The sequence below is a fragment of the Aphidius gifuensis genome, linkage group LG5 (genome assembly GCF_014905175.1).
Source record: "Aphidius gifuensis isolate YNYX2018 linkage group LG5, ASM1490517v1, whole genome shotgun sequence".
Classification (NCBI taxonomy): domain Eukaryota; kingdom Metazoa; phylum Arthropoda; class Insecta; order Hymenoptera; family Braconidae; genus Aphidius; species Aphidius gifuensis.
In genome coordinates, this window is record NC_057792.1 from 16,201,048 (window position 1) to 16,224,339 (window position 23,292).

Sequence of the window (23,292 nt, forward strand, 5' to 3'; positions counted from 1 at the left end):
AAATTTTTTAAAAAATAAAATAAGAAAATGTATATTTATTTTTTATTTAATATTATTATTCTGCTTTTTTTTTGTTTATTTTGATAAATATATTTTTACTATTATTATTTTCTATTTTAATTTATTATTTATTGAATAAATTTTTGAAAATTAATATTGACAAAGTTTTTTTTTTTCTTTTGATATAAATAATTTAATTTTTCCATATGATAAATTTATAAAATTCATAGTGTGAATAGGGAGAAAGTATTTTTTTTTATTTTTTTCTTTTTGCTATATAATTTCTTTTGTAAAAGTACTTTAATATATTTATATTTTTTTGTCAGTAAAATTGTGGTTTTCTTTTTTAAATATTAAAAATATGACAATAGATATTTTTTTCAATAGATTTTATTTTCTTTAAATTATTTTTTTGCATTGTATATTTTTTATTCATGAATAATTTATTCATTCATATTTTTTTTCAAGTCCTAAAAATATATCAAATGTAAAATATTTAATATTATATATATTGAATTATTAATTTAATTTTTTATATTTTCATAATTTTATTGTCACTCACTGGTGTTTGAGTTTATCGATGAAGCATGATAACGAAGACACAGAAAACAGATTAGAATTATTTATTATGAGTGACGTCTCATTATGGTCTAGTATTTTTTATTTTTTATTTTTTTAACTCTGTGACGTTTATCATGGCCTTGCACTCGAAATCTCAACAATAAAATACAAAATAATAACAATTAAAAAAAAAAAAAAAATTCCATGTATTTTTTAATTTAAAAATTAATTAAAAATCTAATTAAGTTTTAATTAAATTTTTTAAACTTGCAAAGTATTTTTTAATATGAAAATTATAAAATTATATACCTAAATAAATATTAATAATATTTCACCAATAAATTACATTAAATTTTATATTAAAAAACCTTTTTTTTTATATTTTAAAATATTTAATATTCAAAGAATTAAATTAAAATATAATACCTATATAATTTTCAATTTAAATTAACAACACCCGTAAATATTTAAATTACCAAGTCTATAATTTTTTTTAATTATTCATAAATAATTAATTAAAATTACAGTGTGTATGTTAAATACCTGGGCGGTGTAAATAATAATGTGGTTAAATTTAGTGTTTACAAAAGCGGAAATAATATAATTATCGTTTGTTGATAGTGATAAAATAAAAAAATAAAAAAATAAATCAAAGAGGGTAGGAGTAAATATAAAAAATGAAAAAAGGGATATATGTATATACGTGACTTGGAGTAATGAATAAATTTGTAAAGATTTGTCAGCAATTATTATGAACAAGATTTTATGTCATGATTGGGTTAGTGTTGGCACTTGAACTGGAGATCCTATCGTCCATGAATCCTACAGTGGTGGCACACTGTGACCATAAATGTTGCTACAATATATATATATATAAATTTTCTACCATACAGTTACATCGTCACGCGATCTTTTTATGCCACACGATATTATAGCAACACCCGTTCACTTAATGAGACCTCTATCCTATAATCATTTTACATTTATTCCGGAGATCTGTTTGCTAATCGTTCACCTTGTGTATTTTTGTTTCAAATTTTTTTTATTATTTATATTTTTTTTTTTTTTTTGCTTTAACACAAGACATCATAGAGTCGATATATTTTCAATTCAAATAAAATTATAACTACATTAGCCAAATGTATACATTGGCTGATTTGATTTTAAGATTTTTTCATTTTTTTTTTTTTTTTTGTTCTTTAGCTATTTAAAATTTTTAGTGTAAATGAATATCATTCTATATTAATTAAAAACCATAAAAATTGTCAATTGAATTCATTAAATAATTGATAAAAATACTTGTTGATAATATTATTAATTTAATAATTATAAATAAAAAAAAAACCATCAATTGCGATTTTTAATTTTTTATTAATTATTTTTTTAAAAAGTAAATTAATTATTTTTTAATTATTGGCAGTCAAAGATGAATGATTGATTGAAATAATGGTCAAAAAATGCGTTTAAAAAAGAGGAAAAAAAAATGTATATATATTCCGGGTGGGTTAGGGGGTGGGTTTAAGCTGAGGGTGTAAATAAGGGAAAGAGCCACAGAGTCAAAAAACGTTTTTCTTGGTGAAGCTCGAGAGTAGGTAAAGTCTTCACCCTCAATTTTATTTTTTTCTTTATTTTTATTTTTTTTATTTTACCCACTCCTGTGCAAACTTTCCCTTAGTATGTGAGATTTTAGTAGAGGCCTATTGATCGAGGCCTCACATAGTCCAGTTGCTGGCACACGCGCATAAGTATTTTTTTTTTTTTTTATTTTTCTATAAAACAAGACAAATATCATTGCCAGTGTCCTGTAAAATTTTCTTTTTCTTTTTTCGATTTATTATCTTGTTTGTTAATAAGAAATTTTGATTCAATGAAAATTTAAAATACCACCCATGTCGTTTACCTCAATGGAATATTAAATTACGAAAAAAAAAAAAACTACCCCCCTTTAAAAAGTTACAATTTTACGCCAACATTTATTTATTATTTATACTCTTTAAAACGAGTATATATGCTTATGACTTTTAAACTTTGAAATTCAATTTTCCCCTTTTATGTTTTTTTTTTATTTTATTATGAGTAAGTCAAAGAGCATATTTTTTAAAATTTATTATTACTTAATATTCTCTTGTGTTTACATAAAATTATAATAAAATTTTTTAGAATTTATATCTTGAATGAAAAATTTAGAAAAATTATATATTTCATTCATGTCAAATTTTAATATAAATTTTTTTCCCCATTATTCTGACATTATTTTCTTTGAGAATACAGAAATGTGTGTTTAATTTTTTATAAGTTTTATGATTATATTAAATTTTTTTAATATTAAATTGTTGCTTTGAGGATATACAGTCGAAAAAAAAAATTAACTGTAACCTTGTTAGATAACAGTATTAAATAATTGAGATAAAAAAAAAAAAAGTAAATAAATATATATTAAAATGAGCAAAAGATAAAATAAAACAAAGAACGTAAAAATATAGAGAGTGATAAAAAATAAATTGGAGGTCATCAACCACGCCCTTTTGAAACGCATTTCCCGTGGGGAAAAAGAAAAGAAGAAAAATAAAAAAAAAGTCCAAGTTTCATCGCCTTTGGTTATCATCACATCGAAAATGTTGATATAACAAAATTGCCCGCATTTGAGAATAAAACTTGATTGGACTCAATTTTTTTTTTTTTTCAATATATATAATACAATTTAATTTCAAATTTAAAAATAATTAAATTGATTTAAGTAAAAAAGAGGGTGATGAATATAAAAGTAACTTGATTATATTAAATTGCAAAAAAATAAAAAAATTAAATTATAAAAAATTATAGTTGAAATAAGGTTCATCATTTTTAAACAAGTTGAATTAATTTTTATTTATAAAAAATAATAATAATAATGAAATATTATAAAAGAGAAAAATTATAAATATAAATCTTAAGATGAATTTGTTTTTTATTTATTTATTTTTCTTCATGTGGCTAATATAAAAATAGAGGGATGAAAAAAAAAAAAAATACAGTCAGAGAGAGAGTTGCGGATCTGCGCAATGCGTATGATCAAATAAAATCCCACGTGTACTCACTATATGTATATTCACATGCAAAATAGCTAAGCTGAAAAAAATTGCTTTTAGTCGTACCGGTGCTTAGAACCGCGTGGCATCGTTTTACCTCAATATTTATATTCAAAACAAAAAAAAAAACCGCCAATTACATTCACTTTTGTATCTCACAATATATTTATTATTATATACCACATTGTAATTTAATTAATACGTCAAAATTTATTATATTTTTTTCTTTCACTTTGACACTTGATCACTGTCACGTTTTTTAACAATAATTCATGCTAAAATATACCTAAATACGCGTACATATATGCTTATCATTTTACACTTTTAAAATTTTTTTTTGCTGACTAATTTTGAATAATTTAAAATATATATAAAAAAATAGTTATATAATAATAATAATATTTTATTTACTACTCACTGATGGAGATTCATCCTTCCGGGTGAATCGATTTAAAAAAAATATAAGTATATTCATCATGATAAAAATAATAATGAAAAAATATATAAAATATTAAAAAAAAAAATTGTAATTACACTTAAAAAAAATAAATAAAAACTACATGCTAAACACTTATATAAATAAATAAAAAAAACATCACTTTTTTGCACGTCAATAAATAAAATCACGTTAAAAATTAAAATTAAAAAAAAAAAACTAAAATACAAAAATTAATTTAAAAAACAATTTGAATTTACTTACAAATTTTGTGGCCATCATGTCACGATAGCGGCCATACTTGATATGAGAAAGTATCCCCACATTGTTTGCTAGGCCGTCCACTAATTCTCCCTTCGTTTCTCTTCAGCCCCCCTGAAGGATACCGCGATCGTTTTACCCCCCGCGTTGTTTCAACCACCCTCTTTAGAAGCCGCGACAGCAATCGAATTTCTTGTCGTCGTAGTTGTAGTCGTAGTTGTCGTCGTCACCCACCACTATCACCACCATCACCAGTTCAACATCAACCACCACCACCACCCACACTTTCTCTTCAAAGTGCCACCAAAGTCAGCCTCGACAATATAAAATCGACGGGGGTTATAGGCACCCTTGATGCGCATGCACAGTTTGTCTTCTTATTCGCTCGTTTCTCAATTTATATATTTTTTTATTTTCCATTTTTTTTCCTTACTTATCAAAAAATATAATAATAGTAAATAAAAAGAGATGAAAATATAAAAATAAAAGATGTCAAAAAAAAAAATACACATCCACTTGGTTTTAACCTTCCTCCCCCTCCGCAAAACACATACTTGTGATGACATCGAGTCCACCAGGTTGACCATCGAACATGGATTTTCGATTTAGAAATTTATTTCAATAGCACTTTTACAACGATATATATATACCATCGTATATATTTAATATTATATTGTCGTAAAAAATTATTTCATCTTGAAAAAAGTGGAAAAATAAATGTTATTTATTATACTATTATTTTATTTTTATATATTTAGGTCATTTTATTTTTCTTTTATATGTTAACATTGGAAATACTATAAAATGAAAAACAAATATTATTTATTTATATTTATTTTTTTTAATTATCTTTGGTATATATTATTTATTATAAAATGTTATTTTTATTTTCCAATTTTGTGTCAACTTTTTTTTATTGTTAATATATAAACCCTCTCTGTACACCTTTTTTTTTTTTTTACTCTCGCATATTGTCTTAATAATATCACACAAGTTTTACGTGTCTCTTCCTTCATCCCCACAAATTCATTTTTTTTTTTTTTTTTTTTTTTATTTTGCTTTTGCCATATCTCACCCTTAGAGAAAAATATAAAAATAAAATTCCACATACACTCACTCACATACATGCGTATACTTTTATGAAAAAAAAAAAAATAGAAATACGAGAGGAAAATGGAAAAGCGCACAGGTTCCTTTTTTTTTTCTTGTTTGTATTTTTTTCTCAGTTTCAATCGTTCTATCCTTATCTCATCCCTCGGGCAATGTATATATAGAGATAGTAAATTTTTACCCCAATTCAACATTTTTTTGGTGTGCGGCTATACTACGACTCGCGGCAAGGGAATAAAAAAAAAAAAAAATTCATGCGTTGAATTTTTGCCAGTCATTCAGAATTTAATATTTTTCTATTTTCCAAAATTTATGTTTTCAAATGATAACACAAAAAAAGTAAATGAAAAAAATAATTATTTAAAAATTTAATTAATATCTTTTGATAAAAATCAATTTTTTTTTCATAAAAACTAGAAAATTTAAATAAATAAAAATAAAACAATTACAAGTGTGAGTATAATATAAATCATTTTAACGATAAAATCAAAATATTTAAATAATTAAATTTAGTGGGTGGGTAGAGCAGGAACACCTTTGTCTCACCTCGTTAGCGTTTGCTCGAGTTTTCGTAATTACAGTTTGATATTGAAATTTCAACAGGGGGATATTTAGTGTATAATAAATACATACAATATTTTTAACATATACAAAGTATATACATACACGTCATGTCAGTGTCCAGAAAAATTCTCACCGTATTACAACCAAAAAATCGCCTTGTCTCTTAATTTTATTTTTCCCCCTTTTTATAAAAATTTTCCCCTTCATACTAAATTGCTTAGCTCTTCTATAATATTTTTTTTTCTTTCCTTTTTTAGTTCTATGTATTTTCTCACTATCAAAGTTTTTCTTTTATATAGAGAAAAAAAAAATAAATATAATTTTTCATACAATTTATTTCTAACTTTTTAATAAACAAGTTTATTTGATTATTTAATTTTTAAAAATAACTAAAATTTATTTATTGACTTTTTACATTTTAATATTATTTAATCAAATTTCAATGTCATTTTTAATACTTGAGTTTGTATTAAAAATTTTTAATTTAAATTTTTAAATAACATTCTATTCAAGTTATAGAAATCGAAAATTATTTCAGCGTCAATCCGAAATAATAATGCTCAAACTGCTCTGCTAAAATAGATATAAAAAAAAATTTTAAATTACAAATTTTTGAATTAAATAAATTCATGTTAACTAGGTCCATGTGTTACGTAAATTTTTCCCATATTATTTACTGTTTTCGGAGCTAAAAAAACCATACTCTGTTTTTATTTTCAACATGAAATAAAATCATGATAATTCAGTGTATTATATCAAAAATATTTATACCGAATATAATCGACATTAACTTCCATCTGGATACTTTCTAAAAAACGTTACAAAATAAATAAATAAATATACATTACAAGCATAAGTACAATATACTCGTACATTGTTGCAGTGGTTATTGTATTTGACCTCTAATTTTGTAAATTAACTACAATATAATTTTCCATACAAATATTCAATGAATATACCTAGAAACAGTTTATTCAATTAGTAGGACTATATTTTTTTCTATGCGTGTGTATTGTATCGAGTATCAATTCAAGTGGAAAATTGAAAGTTTGCAAATTGTTCATAGTGCATGTGTTTTTATTTTTTTTATTATGTACATAAAAGTAGCTCTACTTGACAATCAATTATTGAAAGAAAAATTGTATTCATATGTCTATAACTATATTGATAAATTTCACAAAATAAAAATGAAAATTGGCAGCTTTACATGTTGCAATATATGTTGTAATAGAATATAGGGTGTTCCGCTTCGTAGCAAACGCACTTGTCACGCGATTCATCCTTGTCGTACGCGTCAATGATGATAGGCTCTATATGTATAACCAATAAATATTTTTCACCACCCCATACTTTTTTTTTTTTTTTTTTTTTCTTGTAATTTTTATACTTTTTTCTTTTTTAACTTATCTGTCATATATTTTTGCAATTTTTTTTTATTATTATTATGCACTATAAAATGCACTATACAATTTTAACAAGAATTCTTTTTTTTTTTTGCTGATGAAAATCAATTTTTGTTTTTTAGAAATGAAAAAAAAAATTATATAAAAAATAAAATATGGAAAATTCTTTATTTGTTAAAAGATTTTTCATATTTTTTTTATTTTTTTTTATATGATTAAAGTATTTTTGGAATTTAAGTGTGTGGATGTTATTGGAGCACGCGTTCTTCATCCGGGTGTACAGAGAATCGTTGAATTGGAAATCACCCCTATAAAAAAAAAAAAAAAAAAAAAGGAAATAATTTTTTTCTCTATTTTTTTCGATGATTGATATACCGTATGTTTGGTCATATAAATTGAGTGACCTGGACACACGGTTTGAACATGAAAAATTTAGTTTATAATTCTTTTTTTTTTCTTTACAAATATTTTTATTTTTTCATTCATATTGATATTTTTCGATGTTATTGCTATAGTAAATTTTACAATAAATTTATAAATAAATTATTTAATTTTGTAGCTTTATTATATAACGCGTTATCGATTTGGTATATATATTTACTTACTTTTGCATTATCCAAGAAGTGTCCGATGTCCAGGGCACGTGGCATTTCCAAACAATAGACATTTTTTTTTCTTTGAATTCTTACATTGATACACGGATCTTGTAAACGATCTCCCATTTTCCACGTCTTTCTGTTATATATTTATTTTATATATATCATTTTTTTTTTCCTAATATTTTTTAGGACAATCGACAAAATACATAACATAAAATTACGAAAAATTACCTGGACAAAAATGAGTAAGTAAAAATATAAATCATTGTCAGTCATGTAAATTGATATACGATGATGATATTTTTCTTTATTCATTTTATAAAATAATATAAATTTATTTTTTTATTATAAATAGTATTATGATTAATAAGATTAATATAAAACGTTGTGATATGATTATATTTGACTGAATGTCAAAATCGCCAGATGCACTTTGGTCAGATAAAATGATTAAAAAAATAGCAAAAAAAAAATTAAATAAATAATATTACAATAAAAAAATTCAGCTGTTGTTAAAAAAAAAAACAATGTTTGAATATTGCAGGAAAAAATCAGGACATTATTATGATGATGTTTTTTTTTTCCAATTTTTGGTTTCATTTTTCGGCTGTCTTTGATGAAAGACCCCAAGCTTGTCTCGACCGTTCAGTAAAAACGCTTGAAATACAATCGTCCAAGCGTTCCGGATCAATTTTGTATTATTAGACTGGTCAGAGGGTCCATCGCATGCGAGCAACCAGGACAGCTGGACAATGGTCGCTTTCAATTTATTTCGATTCTCTATCGATTTCCATTTGTTGATTTTTTTTTTCCACTTTTTTTATAACTCTCTTATTTTATTCCCTTCCAATTTTTTTATTACATTTTTTTTTTTAGTATTTCAATTATCAAAGCAACTTAAAATGAGACAGTCAATATAATTGTCTAAAAAAATATAATAGAAAAAATTTATCCCTATTGATATGTAGAGGTATAAATTTAATGCAATTTAAAAAATTTTTTTTTCTGTTTTTTTTCTTTTGATAAATGAAATAGATGATTTAAAAAAAATATATAATAGTTTTTTTTAATGTTTTTATTGTAAACTTATATATTATTTATTTGAATTTGAATTTTTTTTTTGAGATAAATTCAGTTGTCGGTATGAAAGAAATAATAACAGAACAAGATAAAATAGTATTCTGTTTTTATTTTTAACCAGTTGACAGTATTGAGCCATCATTTGATATAAAAGTAATTTAACTTTGATAATTTGAGTTGATTAATATAATAACAATTACGTGGATGAAAAAAAAAACTATAATAATTAATCTATAAAATTAATTGAAGGGCATGAAATAACAACTTTTAAAAATTTCATTATCAATTTTTTTGATTCAAGCCTTTTTGTATACTAATCAAAGTATTTTTGGTGAAAAAAAAATTGTTTTTTCGGTACTTAATAATTTTTTTTACAATGAAAAAATGTTATTAATACTTAAAAAATTTACCAGCAATATATTTGGTATATCATTTGAAGTATTTCATATCAAAATTTCAAGTATATCATCTTTAACATGACAAATTTTGACAAGCAAAGTCATGACAGCGTATATTCTCATGGTTCATTATAAGTAGTGTATTTTATTCATAACCATGGTTGGTTACGACACCTGCATTAAGCTAGATGGCTGCTGAACTGAGAAAAAAAAAAGCAAAAAAATAAGGGAAGTTATAAGGATCTTCAAGGGGGAGTTTATAAAATATAAAAAATAAAAAAAATGCAAGCATCTACCACTAGATATATATAATAATAATATAAAAGTATATTTATTTATTTTTATTTTTTGTTAAAATTGCAGTAAAAAATAAGTTTAAGTAAGGGTAAAAAATTTAAAGAGAAAGTATACATTGAAGCTTGACTTTTTATTCATGCATAAAATCCATATTCTTCGGTGAAAACAAGGTGCTTCATGGAGGGTAACTCAATGGCACCCACAACCAACATCATCTGCTTCATCTTGTCTTTCGTCGTTCATATTCACTTGCTACTCAGTTACCTCACTATACTTCACTACCTCAGGCAGTAAAAGCTTCAATAGTGTTTCTAGACTCGAGTGTCTTGTCTCTCTATTTTATATATGCGTTCATCAATTGCCTCAGGTTATCACACTTTCAACATTTGTCAGTTAGCCAGAGGCAAAGTATTTTTTTATTTTATTTTATACTCTATGAGAAACTACATCTATGATGCTTCTTCTTATTTATTTTTCATTTTTTATTCTCTCATCTGCATTTTATTTGCACACTCACTTTGTTATATATTTTTTTACGTTTTTTTTTTTTCTTTTTAATCTCACCTTCAACGTGATACTGTATACATAGATCAATACTTGGAATTATTTTTTTAATGAATTTATATATTCTTTTTTTAGCAAATATCATTGTATCAATTTTTTTTTTTTCAGTGGATTATTATATATTCTCTTTCCCAATGGGTTTCAGGTTTTTTTTTTTTAATTTAATAAAAAAGTTGATTATGTATTCGTGGCATTACATAATTTCATCACGAGGATTATTCTTTTTTTTTTTTTTTGAATTTAGTTTGGCTTTTTTTTTTTTGTTTTTTTAAATGTACTAACGAGTAGTGTTAGCCGGCTTCACTGGGATTGTTGTGTACATAACAAAAAATCAGTCAAAAATGTTTAGCTGTAAATGTAAAAATCAATTATTTATTGCTATTTGGTAATTGTTAATTTTTTGTTGTTATTTATGAAATTTTTTTAGCCAAATTAATTAACCAAATAAGTTGTCATTTTAACTGACCAAATGAAAAAAAAATTATCCAAAAAAGTTAATTAATAAATGTTCGGCGTAATTTTTAATTTTTAATTTTTCTGCCATCACGGTCTGTCGAATGTAAGAAAAACTATAAGTTTCTTTTAGTTTCTAAATATTTTAAAAAACACCATGATCCTAAATCAATAATCCCCGATTTAAAAAAATTAAAAATTCTTTTTTATCAACAATTTAACAATGTTATATTAATTTTGACAATAATTTATTAATTTATGTTTATCAAAATTTTCTAATAAATTCAGATAATTAATTTTGACTGTTTTGGACGTGATTTGATATGAAGTGCATGTCCATTGTTCATAGTTACCTTGTGTTTGTTGGATGTTGATGGGTATTGTTGTTTGTTGAAAACGTGACTGACTCGTTGCGACCAAATTGTTCGTATATGTATATTCAATGTAGTATAGTACGAGTAGCACGTTGTTGTACCTTAAATAACCAATATAAATTTCATGGAATCACTACGTTATATAAAACTGAAAATCATATTATTCATTTTCTTGGAATTTTCATTGCAAAATACCTCATCAATGTTATATAATAATAATTATTTTTTGTATTTTAATTCATACGTCATTTAAATTTTTTTGTTTGAATAATTAATTTAAACTATTTTTATTTTGTTGGCCATTTTTTTTTTCGACGACTCATTCCACTTGAAAAAAAAAATACTTCTAAACATAAATTTCATGAAATTTTGCTTCTAGTATTTAGACAACATCTAAATATTATTATCCTAAAAGTTTTAAAATTTAATTTCAATTATTTTTATTTTTTTTTTTTCAATTTTATATTTTGCAATTCGGAATTTTCATTTTTCTATAAAAGCCCCACTGGTTCAAGTATATATTTTCGATTATAATTTACATGATGGATTGATTATTGTCTGGGATTCTCTTAAAATACATACTGTCACGTGTTAAATTTTTTTTTATCTTTCAATAATTTGGATGGGTGTGCATTTAGCAGTGCAACCCACAGTATATATATTTGTAATATCGATCTATGCATTTTATACCTAGATGCATGTGACTGTATAAATTTAGATAACGCGTATACAGTAAATAATAACGATAACCAGTGGTTTAAATTCATAAAAAAAATATCAGTTTTCAGTGAAAAATTATGTTTAAAATATTTATTTAAAGTTTATATTTTTATTCTTTATCAAATTATTCAAAAGAATTAATTAATTCGTAATTATTTTATATATTTAAATTATGCATCTTTATTTTAACTTATTTCACATGACTTTTATTTTCAAATTTGAAATTAATCGCACGGTTTAAAAAGCGCCATCGTTTTTTTTTAGTTGAACTAAAAGCTCCGCCATCTTGCATTCCATTGCATTACATAATTACATGTAATGCGTCACACAACATGTCAGACGTTTTTGGAGGGAAAAAAAAATATACTCCCAAGTTTTATTACATAACAACAATATAATAATGAAAGTTAATTTAAAAATGTAAATACAAAAAGTAAGAATAAATTTTTCTTTTTAATAACAAATAATTAATATGAATCATTTTATTATTTTAGAAGTTTAATAAGCAGAATGTCCAATGACACCCTGACACCTCTTCGTCTCTCTCATGCTGTGTTTTTATCCCATGTATGTATTCGTTATTATTTATACTGATAATTATTTACATTAAATAACAATCGTTTATTTTGCATTAATTAAATATACGATAATGAATTTTTGTCGTTGACAATAACCAAATTTTTGTTAATCATCAGTCAGAGTTTATGCAAGTTAGTTTAGTTCTAAAAAAAAAATTTTTTCGCATTCAATTGTAACGTGGCATTTTTGCTCGTTACCTTCTCGGACTAATTATCAAGAATGTTATTCGGTTTATTTATTTATTTAACTCAAATCACAAAATTAGCTAAATCCAAAGTCCAAAATAACCAACTATAATTATTATTTGTTAAAATCATGACGTTTTCAATTCACCTTAAAACTCGAAAAAGGCTTAGTCTAAAATCATGAGTTCTCAATTCGCCCTGAAACTCGAAAGGGGCTTAACACATTCATACCCAAAAATACCAAATAGCAACAAATAACCCACCAACCTAAATATGCAACAAAATAACCAAATAACTGTTGACAACTAGCCTAGAGGGAAGCTAGACTCGCTCAGTGTGCTGGTTGTGGTAGAAGGGCCGGATAAAGTTACAAGAAAAATAATTACAGTCAAATCAAAATAATCAACAATAACACATTATTATTTTATACTCAAAACCAAAACGTATTATTTATTTATCCAAACTTAATCTTAAATCCAAAATACAAAAACGTAGTCTCAAAGTCCAAAACATAATCAAAGTCTCAATATTCCAAAACGTACAACATAACTTACTCGCGACCTTGAATCTAATTTATTAATTAAATAAACAAAGGGACCGCGTTTCTAACAAAATTAATTAACTAAATTATCAAATGAAAATAATGCTTGACGTTGTCCATGATTCACACGGACAACGCCCCAAAACTCCTCTATTAAAATCCACGTGTCCGCTGAGTATCCAGCTAGACACATGAGTACCCTACATAACGTAAAACCAAGAGCTGATCTCGAAACGTGTGTTTCTTACCACGTCCCACAGCCAAGAGAGTGAGTTCAGCCCAAGATATTTCGGAGCAGCTCGGAGCTACCAAACTGTCCCCACCCTAAGCTATCCTCCTCTCTATCTTGGTGAAAAAGGGGAAAAATATAATGAACGATAATAATAATAATATACAAAGAAATATAAAATAAAATATAAAAACGAAGTCGTTGGTTGGAGGATTTCCGTTGGATCGGTCTTGATCAGCCTATAAGGCAGCGAGAATCGCTACAGCCTCCTCCCCAGACTCCTCCAACGACGACGACATCCTTCTCTCATCTCTTGTCAAGTCTTTGGTCCAGTTGATTCTTGCCCCTAAGATTCCTGAAACAATATCTAAAACAACTAGGACAAGGTACGGAATAGTATGAAAGCCTTTATCAATATGGCTCTAGTAAGGATCAACCTCGACCAGCTCCACATTCCTATGAATAATATAAGAAAAGCGGAAAAGCTGGACCAACACAGTTGCAATGTGGTTCGGTTCCTGGGCATCCAGGTGCCGAATCAGATTGAACAAAGGTAGTAACTGGAGGTCCAGATCTTGATAGTTGAGTAGCCATACTGACAAGAGCGTTTAATACATGTCAAAAGTATTTCTCTCGGAGTTAAGATTCTATGATCTAACACAGAACTCCGGGGTACTTTACTAGTCAATTTTGCCGGGGTTAACTCTACCAACTGAGGCTCAGGCACCAGGTCCGTGAGACTCAACTGTCGTTTCCCGAATTACAAAATGGACAGGAAGCTAATGTTACGCCAGATCTTCTACAGCGGTAACAAAACCGACGACGTGGTTCTTGACAATCGCGGTGAATATGACCACGAGAATCACAGTTCCAGCATTCTATCCCAAAACCGCCGGATCTACCAGGGCGTTCAAGCTGAGAATCGAAACCTGGAACTGGGGATGAATCACGATTAACATTACGAGGCAATGGTACTGGAGACCTTGGTGGTGAATACTGAGTAGCCTGTTCCATCTTTGTTGATACTTTTGATGATTCCACCCAATCATGATTTCTTTCGATCTCGTGATGAAGTGAGTAAAGTTTGAGATCTTCCTCGAGTCTGTGGTTACAGTTACTCTCATAGAGCTATCTTCTTCGAACAAAGCACGTACCTCATTTGTGCTTGATGGACGGGGTTGAGTAAAGTAACAGTGCGTGATGTAGGGCAAGAAAACCGGACACAATGAAAGTTCTGGTCTCGGAGGCGGACGACGGGTCTGAGCGATCTGTGTGATCCTTTCCTGTCGTATTGCCTCAGCCTACAGCTTTCATTGTTACACGTACGAGCCGAAATTAATCGTTGGAACGAGGGCAACAAATTCCGAATCGTATAGATAACACGCTCGCTTTCTGGCCAAGGTGGATCGGTACGTTGGAATAAACCTCGCATACATGAAATGTAACTTCGAATAGATTCACTAGAACCTTGAGTCCGTCTATCGATTTCTTCTCTCAGAGCACGTTGGTAATCTGGATCTGCGAAGCTATCCCGAAAAGCTTCTCGAGCAGCTCCCCAGTTAGGCAACTCTTCGAGATGTGTCATGAACCATGTCAAAGCAGGGCCACGAAGACAGAAAGAAAGAGCAGTGAGGACTTCTTGGTCGGAGGCACCCGTGACTTCTCGCGTTTGGTCAATTCTAAACAGGAATTCTTCCACATCTTCTCCCAATTTACCAGTAAATTGAAGGTGGCAATCTAAGAGAATCCTAATCATTCGGTTCTGACGACGGGTTTCCGGTTCTGAAATTCGAAGGTCTTCCATTGATGGAATAATTACTTGGCGACGTGGAGCACCTCGGTATTCCAAGTCGTAATCAGGATTACCCTGATGACCTGAGCTAACCTGTTGATGCTCTAACGGTTGGCGACGAACATAAGCATCAGAATCTCGCTGATCATACAACAAAATTCTGGTTCTTTGATTACGCGGTGGCTCCACATATTCCAATTCGTATTCATGATATTCCTGACGTCTTGGAACATATGATTGTGCCTTTGGGAGACAACGTGAAAACGCTCCAGAATCTCGTTGATTACCCAACAAAATTCTGTTCTTTTGATGACGAGAAGGTTCCACGTATTCCAAGTCGTCTTTAGGATCAACCTGACGTCTTGGAACATTTTGTGTTGCCTCAGGGAGATGAATAGAGTTGGCACCAATTACCTGGTGGTTATCCACCTGTGTTTTGGTCTTTTGCCGACGCAGTGGTTCGCGACGATCTAGGTCATCATCAGGATCAACCCGACGACTTGATAGATCACCACGCGAGGGTATAAGTGAGTTGACCCTACTACGAAGGACTGGACCTTCATGATCTCGCAATAGATCATCAAAACGCGGCAAAATATTTACTGGTGGTTTTTCTTTTGTAATTTTGGTGCTCTTGGTGGATCCTTTAGCCAGGGGTGGATTAGATCCGCCACCTGAAGGTCCAAGAAACAAATTTTCAACGCGAGGCATTGATAACGGGAGTTGACTGGTTGGTATGGTGATACGTTGATCAAGAAGCCGAGGAGGGTCTACCAAATTACTATTATCCCTGGTGTCAATATCATCACCAAATAAATCTCCTATACTTCCCAGAGAAGAAAGAAAAGAACCTGGTTGAGATGGGGGACGACTAGAACCACCAACTGCTTGATCCTCTGGTGATGCCTGTGTTAGAGTAACCACTGGAGCATCATCACTAACCAAAGACTCAGCTGCTGGATTTCCGTTTAACTCGGTGTTGGAACTAGTCACGTTTACTGATGTTGGGGGGTTGCGCGGTGGTCTACCTCGCCTTTTAGCAACTACTGTACTATCCGACATGTTGACTGATCACACAACAACAAGTAGGTTAGAGTACAATGAAAGAGGCACCAGGTGGTTCCTAATAGAAATTATGTTTGAAACTAACAGACGATTTATGCTCTGATCTGTACAAAGCAACGTACAACTATTGTTTAAATAATTAGTGTTTTTATTCTGGATCAACCAAAACGACCAATTATTCAGACAACCAACTAGCTGATTAGGTCCTGAGTCGGCCAAGACACTACGCAATTATTTTGTTTAACCAAGAGTACCAACGATGGATTAATCTATTTATTATTCTTGAGTTCAGCCACGAACAATAAAGAATTTATTTGGCCGGTAACACGATGGAGACTAGCTTATTTAATTTATCTGACTAATTGATTTTATTCCTGAGTACCAAGAACAATAATCAATCGATCCCAATTACTACACAATGAAGAGGTGATAGTAAAAATGAATTAATTAATTTATTTTAGTCTCAGATTGACCAATGTCTTTAATCAATCCATCACAACTAACACGAGAAAACTGAATTATTTAAATAAATAAAATAATCTGTTTATCCCTGAGTCAGCCAGGGACCAACAATCTATTTTCTCTAGAACATTAACTATTCAATTAACTGATTCCACAATTGATTTACTTTTTAAATGAAAGCAAACAGTCTAAAATTATTTTAAACAATATGAATTAGTCCAACAAAAAAAAACAATTAGCACTGTTGCTATCCAAACTATTTAGACAAAGCAAGATGACGCAATCGGATCCCGACAAGTAACACAAAGGAGAGCCTGAGTGTCACCTGATTTTGAGACAGACGCGCGATATAGTAATATAGTGAGAGAGAGAGAGAGAGAGAGCACGCCCGACAAAGGGTCTCTGCCAGACAAAGGCCCGATGATTTTTTTTCGACACGACTAACAATGAGTTTAATAATTATTAAACAATTATTTTATAATACACACAATATTAATTTTTATTCTAATATATTATTACACACGCAAATAAAATAAATCCACGGCGACGACTGTCACCAGGTATATTTTATTTTATTCGGCCTCGTGAGCATCCACAAGGTCTTTTGAAATTAACTATTCTACACAAACTCACTAAATTATATTCCTACAAATAACGATTTTAATTTATTAATTAATAAAATAATATAATAATTCCACGGCGACGAGTGTCACCAGGTATATTACTTTATTTGTGAACTTCGTGAGCAACCACAAAGTCACACAAAACCAGTAATCAAAATAAATCTAATTACCTTGTTTTATTTGTAGCTCAACAATATATAACCCTCAATAAACCAAATGCACTAATTTTTCATACATTAATTATTCAATTAAACACTTTAGTAAAGTGAGGCTAACCGGTTGTACACCCGGCAACGAATCTCTCGGCGTCTCTACACACACACATACAAACTTGTATGTCGAAGTCAACCGTGACAACTACACGGTATGGCTGACAACCACACGAGCACTTGAACATTTTAATGTACCTTTTCAGTGTTTTTAGGGTTTACAAAGTTTTCATATATTGCTTTGCTTAATTAAAAATACTATTTGATTAATATCGCGTTATCTACAATTCACTAAGTAATTAAGCGGAGTTGTCAATAAATATTGCGCGAAAATAACTATTAATATCGCACCTATTAAATAATCAAAGTTGTAAATAACGGAGTTGTTAAACAAACAAGTATCAGTTAATATCGCGTTTTCTAGAATTAACTAAATGATTAGACGGAGTTGTTAATGGGTAGTCGCTCGTTACCTAGCCAATAATATCGCGCCTAATAAATAATGAATTTATCGAAAACGGAGTTGTTAACTATTAAAACTTGATTTTAAAATTTTTCTTGATAACGAGTCCCTGTTTGGGCGCCATTTGTAACGTGGCATTTCTGCTCGTTACCTTCTCGGACTAATTATCAAGAATGTTATTCGGTTTATTTATTTATTTAACTCAAATCACAAAATTAGCTAAATCCAAAGTCCAAAATAACCAACTATAATTATTATTTGTTAAAATCATGACGTTTTCAATTCACCTTAAAACTCGAAAAAGGCTTAGTCTAAAATCATGAGTTCTCAGTTCGCCCTGAAACTCGAAAGGGGCTTAACACATTCATCCTCAAAGACACAAAATAGCAACAATTAAACCCAACAACCCAAATATACAACAAAATAACCAAATAACCGTTGACAACTAGCCTAGAGGGAAGCTAGACTCGCTCAGTGTGCTGGTTGTGGTAGAAGGGCCGGATAAAGTTACAAGAAAAATAATTACAGTCAAATCAAAATAATCAACAATAACACATTATTATTTTATACTCAAAACCAAAACGTATTATTTATTTATCCAAACTTAATCTTAAATCCAAAATACAAAACATAGTCTCAAAGTCCAAAACGTAGTCTCAATAATCCAAAACGTACAACATAACTTACTCGCGACCTTGAATTTAATTTATTAATTAAATAAACAAAGGGACCGCGTTTCTAACAAAATTAATTAACTAAATCATCAAATGAAAATTGTATGCTTGACGTTGTCCATGATTCACACGGACAACGCCCCAAAACTAACCTACAAAATCCACGTGTCCGCTGAGTATCCAGCTAGACACATGAGTACCCTACATAACGTAAAACCAAGAGCTGATCTCGGAACATGTGTTTCTTACCACGTCCCACAGCCAAGAGAGCGAGTTCAGCCCAAGATATTTCGGAGTAGCTTGGATCTACCAAGCTGTCCCCACTCGAAGCTATCCCTCCTCTCTCTATCTTGGTGAAAAAGGGGGAAAAATATAATGAACGATAATAATAATAATATACAAAAAGAAATATAAAATAAAATATAAAAACGAAGTCGTTGGTTGGAGGATTTCCGTTGGATCGGTCTTGATCAGCCTATAAGGCAGCGAGAATCGCTACACAATCAATGGTTTTTATGAACAACATATGGGTCAGTTTGATTTATCAATTATTTTTATTACATAAATAATTTGCAATGATTGATTTTAAGTGCATTTAATTAGGTATTATTTGGTAATATTTGTTCACTGAGTCTTGTTTTTTGTTGTGTTTTTATTGTCTTTTTTTGTATTGTCTACCTGTCTTCTGGTGACAATATTTATACAGTTTAAATTGGAAAAATAATCCAAGTCAAAGATAAAAAAAAAAACGATGAGGTATTGTAAAATATAAATGGGATTCAGTGAATCTCATATGTCATGTAAAACCATCAATTCAAAATTATGCAGGAAATATATATTTCAAATGGAATAATCAGCAACATGCTGCATCAAATATTCTGTTATTCTTGTTATATCTACATTTCATATCAAAGAAATAAAAAAAACAATACCTTGTCGTGTTTTTTTTTTTACTCTTTATTTTGTAGTAGTTTTTATTATTCATACTTTCTTATCTATTTTTTTCTTTTACTTTTTCTATTGACTTTATGATTTTTTTATCATAAAAATTGTTGAAAAAATAAATGATTTAAAATTCAAAACAAAAACAAATTAATTAATGACATCAAAAGTATTAATAATTAAAATAAACAACAAATGAAATTCTGCGATTTTTTATGCATTTAATTTTAAATAAATAATAGAAATTTTATTTATTTACATGATAATAAATGCACACGTTTTTTTTTAAAAAAAAAAACTAGTAAAAATAATAAATTTCTTTTTTCATCAATTTGTAATTTTAAAACTGCTTGTCATTTAAAATTTTAAAAAAATATAAATAAAAATAAAATTAAATTTTTCAATGACAAGTAATTTAAAAAAAAAAAAATCCATTTTTATGATAATATTTATCATGTATTTTTTTTTTTTTTACACAAATAATTTTTTTCATGATCATAGACTAACGATATCGTAAATTCTTATCATAATTTTAATTGTCTACGTTAAAATACACCTCACACTTACACAAAAAAAAAAAAAAAAAAGATTATGATTTTTTTTTTTTTACCATGCCTTCATAGCAGTCACAACAAACTTTGTTAAAATATATTTTTAAAGTAATTAATATTACAATTTTACATGGATATTATTATAAATAATTATCATGTATTATTTATTATTAATTTGTTATTTTTTTTTAACAAATATTAACACAACTTTCGGATCATTTTTCGCGATACCTGATAATTTATGTAATAACATGTGGCGTTCACGAATCAAAGAATCACAACTTAAAATAATACCAAGTGGAAGTGTTGTGTTGGCAGACAAGGAAATTATTCTCAGCTGTTTTTTTGATGACGTACATGAAAACAATGTGACATGGTTTTATAATGGTAAACATATTAAAAACAACTCGTGTGATAATTTAATTTGTGAAATAAAAACTAATGGATCAATTGAAATTTTAAAGGTAATTATTTTTTAATTAACAATTAATAAAATATTTAATTTTTTTGATATTTTTATTATCCAACTATTTGTGTAGGTTATTCAAACATTTATTTATATTTTTTTTATATTTATTTACAGTCAAATGATTATCAACAAATTGTAATTGATAAAAACGAAAACCAACATGAATATTATTGTTCACGAGCAAGTACAGTTGGTGTTTTACGTTCTCCATCAGTATTTTTAAAAATTGCTGGTTTGTTTATATTATTTTTATTGTAAATTTCTATTTAACTTTTTTATAAATCAATTATTTTTTTATAGATATTTCAGATAAAATTCAAGTATCACCAGGAGAAGTTTCAGTCTATGAAAATGGACTAGCTAAATTTCATTGTAATATTTTTAGTTATCCATCTGCAAATATAACATGGTGGCACAATGATGAGCTTATTGAAATAAATGAATCAAGTACAAAGTAAGAATACATATTATTATTTTAAAAATATAAACATTAAATTTACATTTTAATATTTTAGATATATCATGGGACAATCTGGAGAACTTTATATCAATTCAATACAACAAACAGACTCTGGTTTTTACAAGTAACAATTTAAATATTTAATTAATTAATTCAACTTATTCATGATCCTGATTTTGTTTTAGATGTAAAGCAAGAAATATTTTTATAAATCAAGATGATAAAGTTAGTAATTCTGGACAATTAAAAGTGCTATCATTGTCAAGTGGTGAAGATAAAAAATATACAAACACTACAGCATATTATACTGAAGTTAAAAGTATTCATGAAGTACCAAGTGGTGAAAGATTAAAAATCATTTGTGGAGCATCTGGATATTATCCTCCAAATATATCCTGGCTTGTTTTCAATTCTTCAGGTAAAAAATTACCTTTTTTTAACGATATTTTTTATTTTAATAATTTATATATTTTTATTTTTTTGCTATCAATAGGACAATTTGAATTGACCAACACTCCAAGTATAAGTATTTTGGAATTTGAAAATATCAATGTTTTTCATACTGGTGATTATTATTGCACTACAGAAGACCAAATAATAGTATTAATTTTTCTTTATTTATATATTATTTCCATCAAAGTAAATTTTAATATTTTTTCTTTAATTTTTTGATCAACAGTTTCATCATATTAAAATAAAAGTTGGATTACCACCATTGTCAATTAATCAACATACAAATTTTATTCTTAAAAACAATAATGAATTGAAATTTAAATGTCAAGTTGATGGTGAACCAAAACCAACAATTACATGGTTTAAAAATTTAAAAGAAATCCAACAAAATGATAGTAATTATAATTTTTTAAATTAATTATTTAACCAATAGTATTTATTTATTTTTATTTTTTTACTTCAGGTCGATTTACTGTAACTAAAGATCCATCAGTATTTCGAATAAAAGATATTGGATCTGAGGATACTGGTGAATATCAGTGTGTTGCAAAAAATATACATGGTGAATATTGGAATGCTGGTCATTTTGAATTTGATAATATGCATGGTATAAATTATATTCCTAAATTAGCAACATGCAGTGTAATTTCATCTAATGCAATCAATGTGTCTTGGGTAGCATCAGAGACCATAGAAAAAAATAAATATAATAATTACACTGTTGAATACTGTATGTGATAATAATTATAAAAATAAATACTTAAACAATAATAATAATAATTTTTTTGTTTTTATTTAACAGGGAAAACAGATGATTTAAATGAAAAAGTTCTAATAGAGTCTACTCAAGAGACATTTTTAAATATTAAGGGTTTAAAAAAATATACAAATTATTCATTTCACGTACGTTTATGGGGACCTCATAGATGCAGTCTCCCTTCAAATACTGTCACTTGTAAAATATTAGATAATTGTAAGTATTTTTCTTAATAAATAATTAGTATTAATAAATATTAATTTAATTATTAATATGTTTATTTAAAAATTAGATGATGTAAATATTAAAAAAGAAAATACAACTGAAAGAATTTTAAAAGCTCATCATGATGAATTAATAGCAGAAGAAAATCATACATCAGATAACATTACTTTGGGTATTGTTATTGGAATTTTTATAAGTGTTATTTTTATTGGAATAACAATTGGATATGTATGCTATTTAAAAAGACGTTCATCATCAACGTATAATGAATTTTTAAATAGTGGTAATGAGACACCATCTAATAATGAAACTGAAATGGTTGAAATTTTTCAAAATTTACCTTCTGCTTTTCCACATTCACTTGGAGTCATACCTGAACAATTAATAATGTAATATTTATTGAATTATCAACTAAAAAAAATATGTAATTATTTATTATTAATTTAATAAATAAAATTTTAAAATTTTTATATTTTTTTGTAATTAAAAATTAAAAAAAAGCTCAATTAAGTTTAAATTATTTATAAAAATAATTAATCGAAATAAATTTATGATAAATAAATATATTATTAATTTAAAAAAATATATTGATATTGGATTATTATATGTCAATCAGACAAATACATTTTATCAATTTGTGCAGTGTTGATTATTTAGCTATTGTTTGTGACGTAAATCAAGAGAAACATTTAACCCAGTTGTTGATTAAATTAAACTCAACAAAA

At 27.5% G+C, this 23,292-nt stretch overlaps 2 protein-coding genes across 5 annotated transcripts in view; both read left to right on the top strand.

The window, feature by feature from the left end:
- The window catches only part of LOC122857899 (Down syndrome cell adhesion molecule-like protein Dscam2), a 125,517-nt gene that overhangs the window by 29,145 nt on the left and 73,080 nt on the right, over nucleotides 1-23,292 (top strand). The window lies entirely within an intron of this gene.
- LOC122856490 (protogenin A-like) lies at nucleotides 20,455-23,056 on the top strand. The gene is made up of 10 exons (XM_044158164.1): nucleotides 20,455-20,667; nucleotides 20,787-20,904; nucleotides 20,973-21,126; nucleotides 21,188-21,256; nucleotides 21,318-21,550; nucleotides 21,626-21,732; nucleotides 21,812-21,980; nucleotides 22,049-22,315; nucleotides 22,388-22,558; nucleotides 22,635-23,056. The coding sequence occupies exons 1-10, from the start codon at nucleotides 20,455-20,457 to the stop codon at nucleotides 22,958-22,960; spliced, it is 1,827 nt and encodes a 608-aa protein (XP_044014099.1). The 3' UTR covers nucleotides 22,961-23,056.

What these genes read in the sequence shown, in the direction of transcription:
- LOC122856490 (XM_044158164.1), top strand. Translation starts at nt 20,455, where the DNA reads ATGTGGCGTTCACGAATCAAAGAATCACAACTTAAAATAATACCAAGT. An exon ending in AGTATTTTTAAAAATTGCTG is followed by an intron (nt 20,905 to 20,972) that starts GTTTGTTTATAT and finishes ATTTTTTTATAG; the next exon opens with ATATTTCAGATAAAATTCAA. An exon ending in ACAGACTCTGGTTTTTACAA is followed by an intron (nt 21,257 to 21,317) that starts GTAACAATTTAA and finishes ATTTTGTTTTAG; the next exon opens with ATGTAAAGCAAGAAATATTT.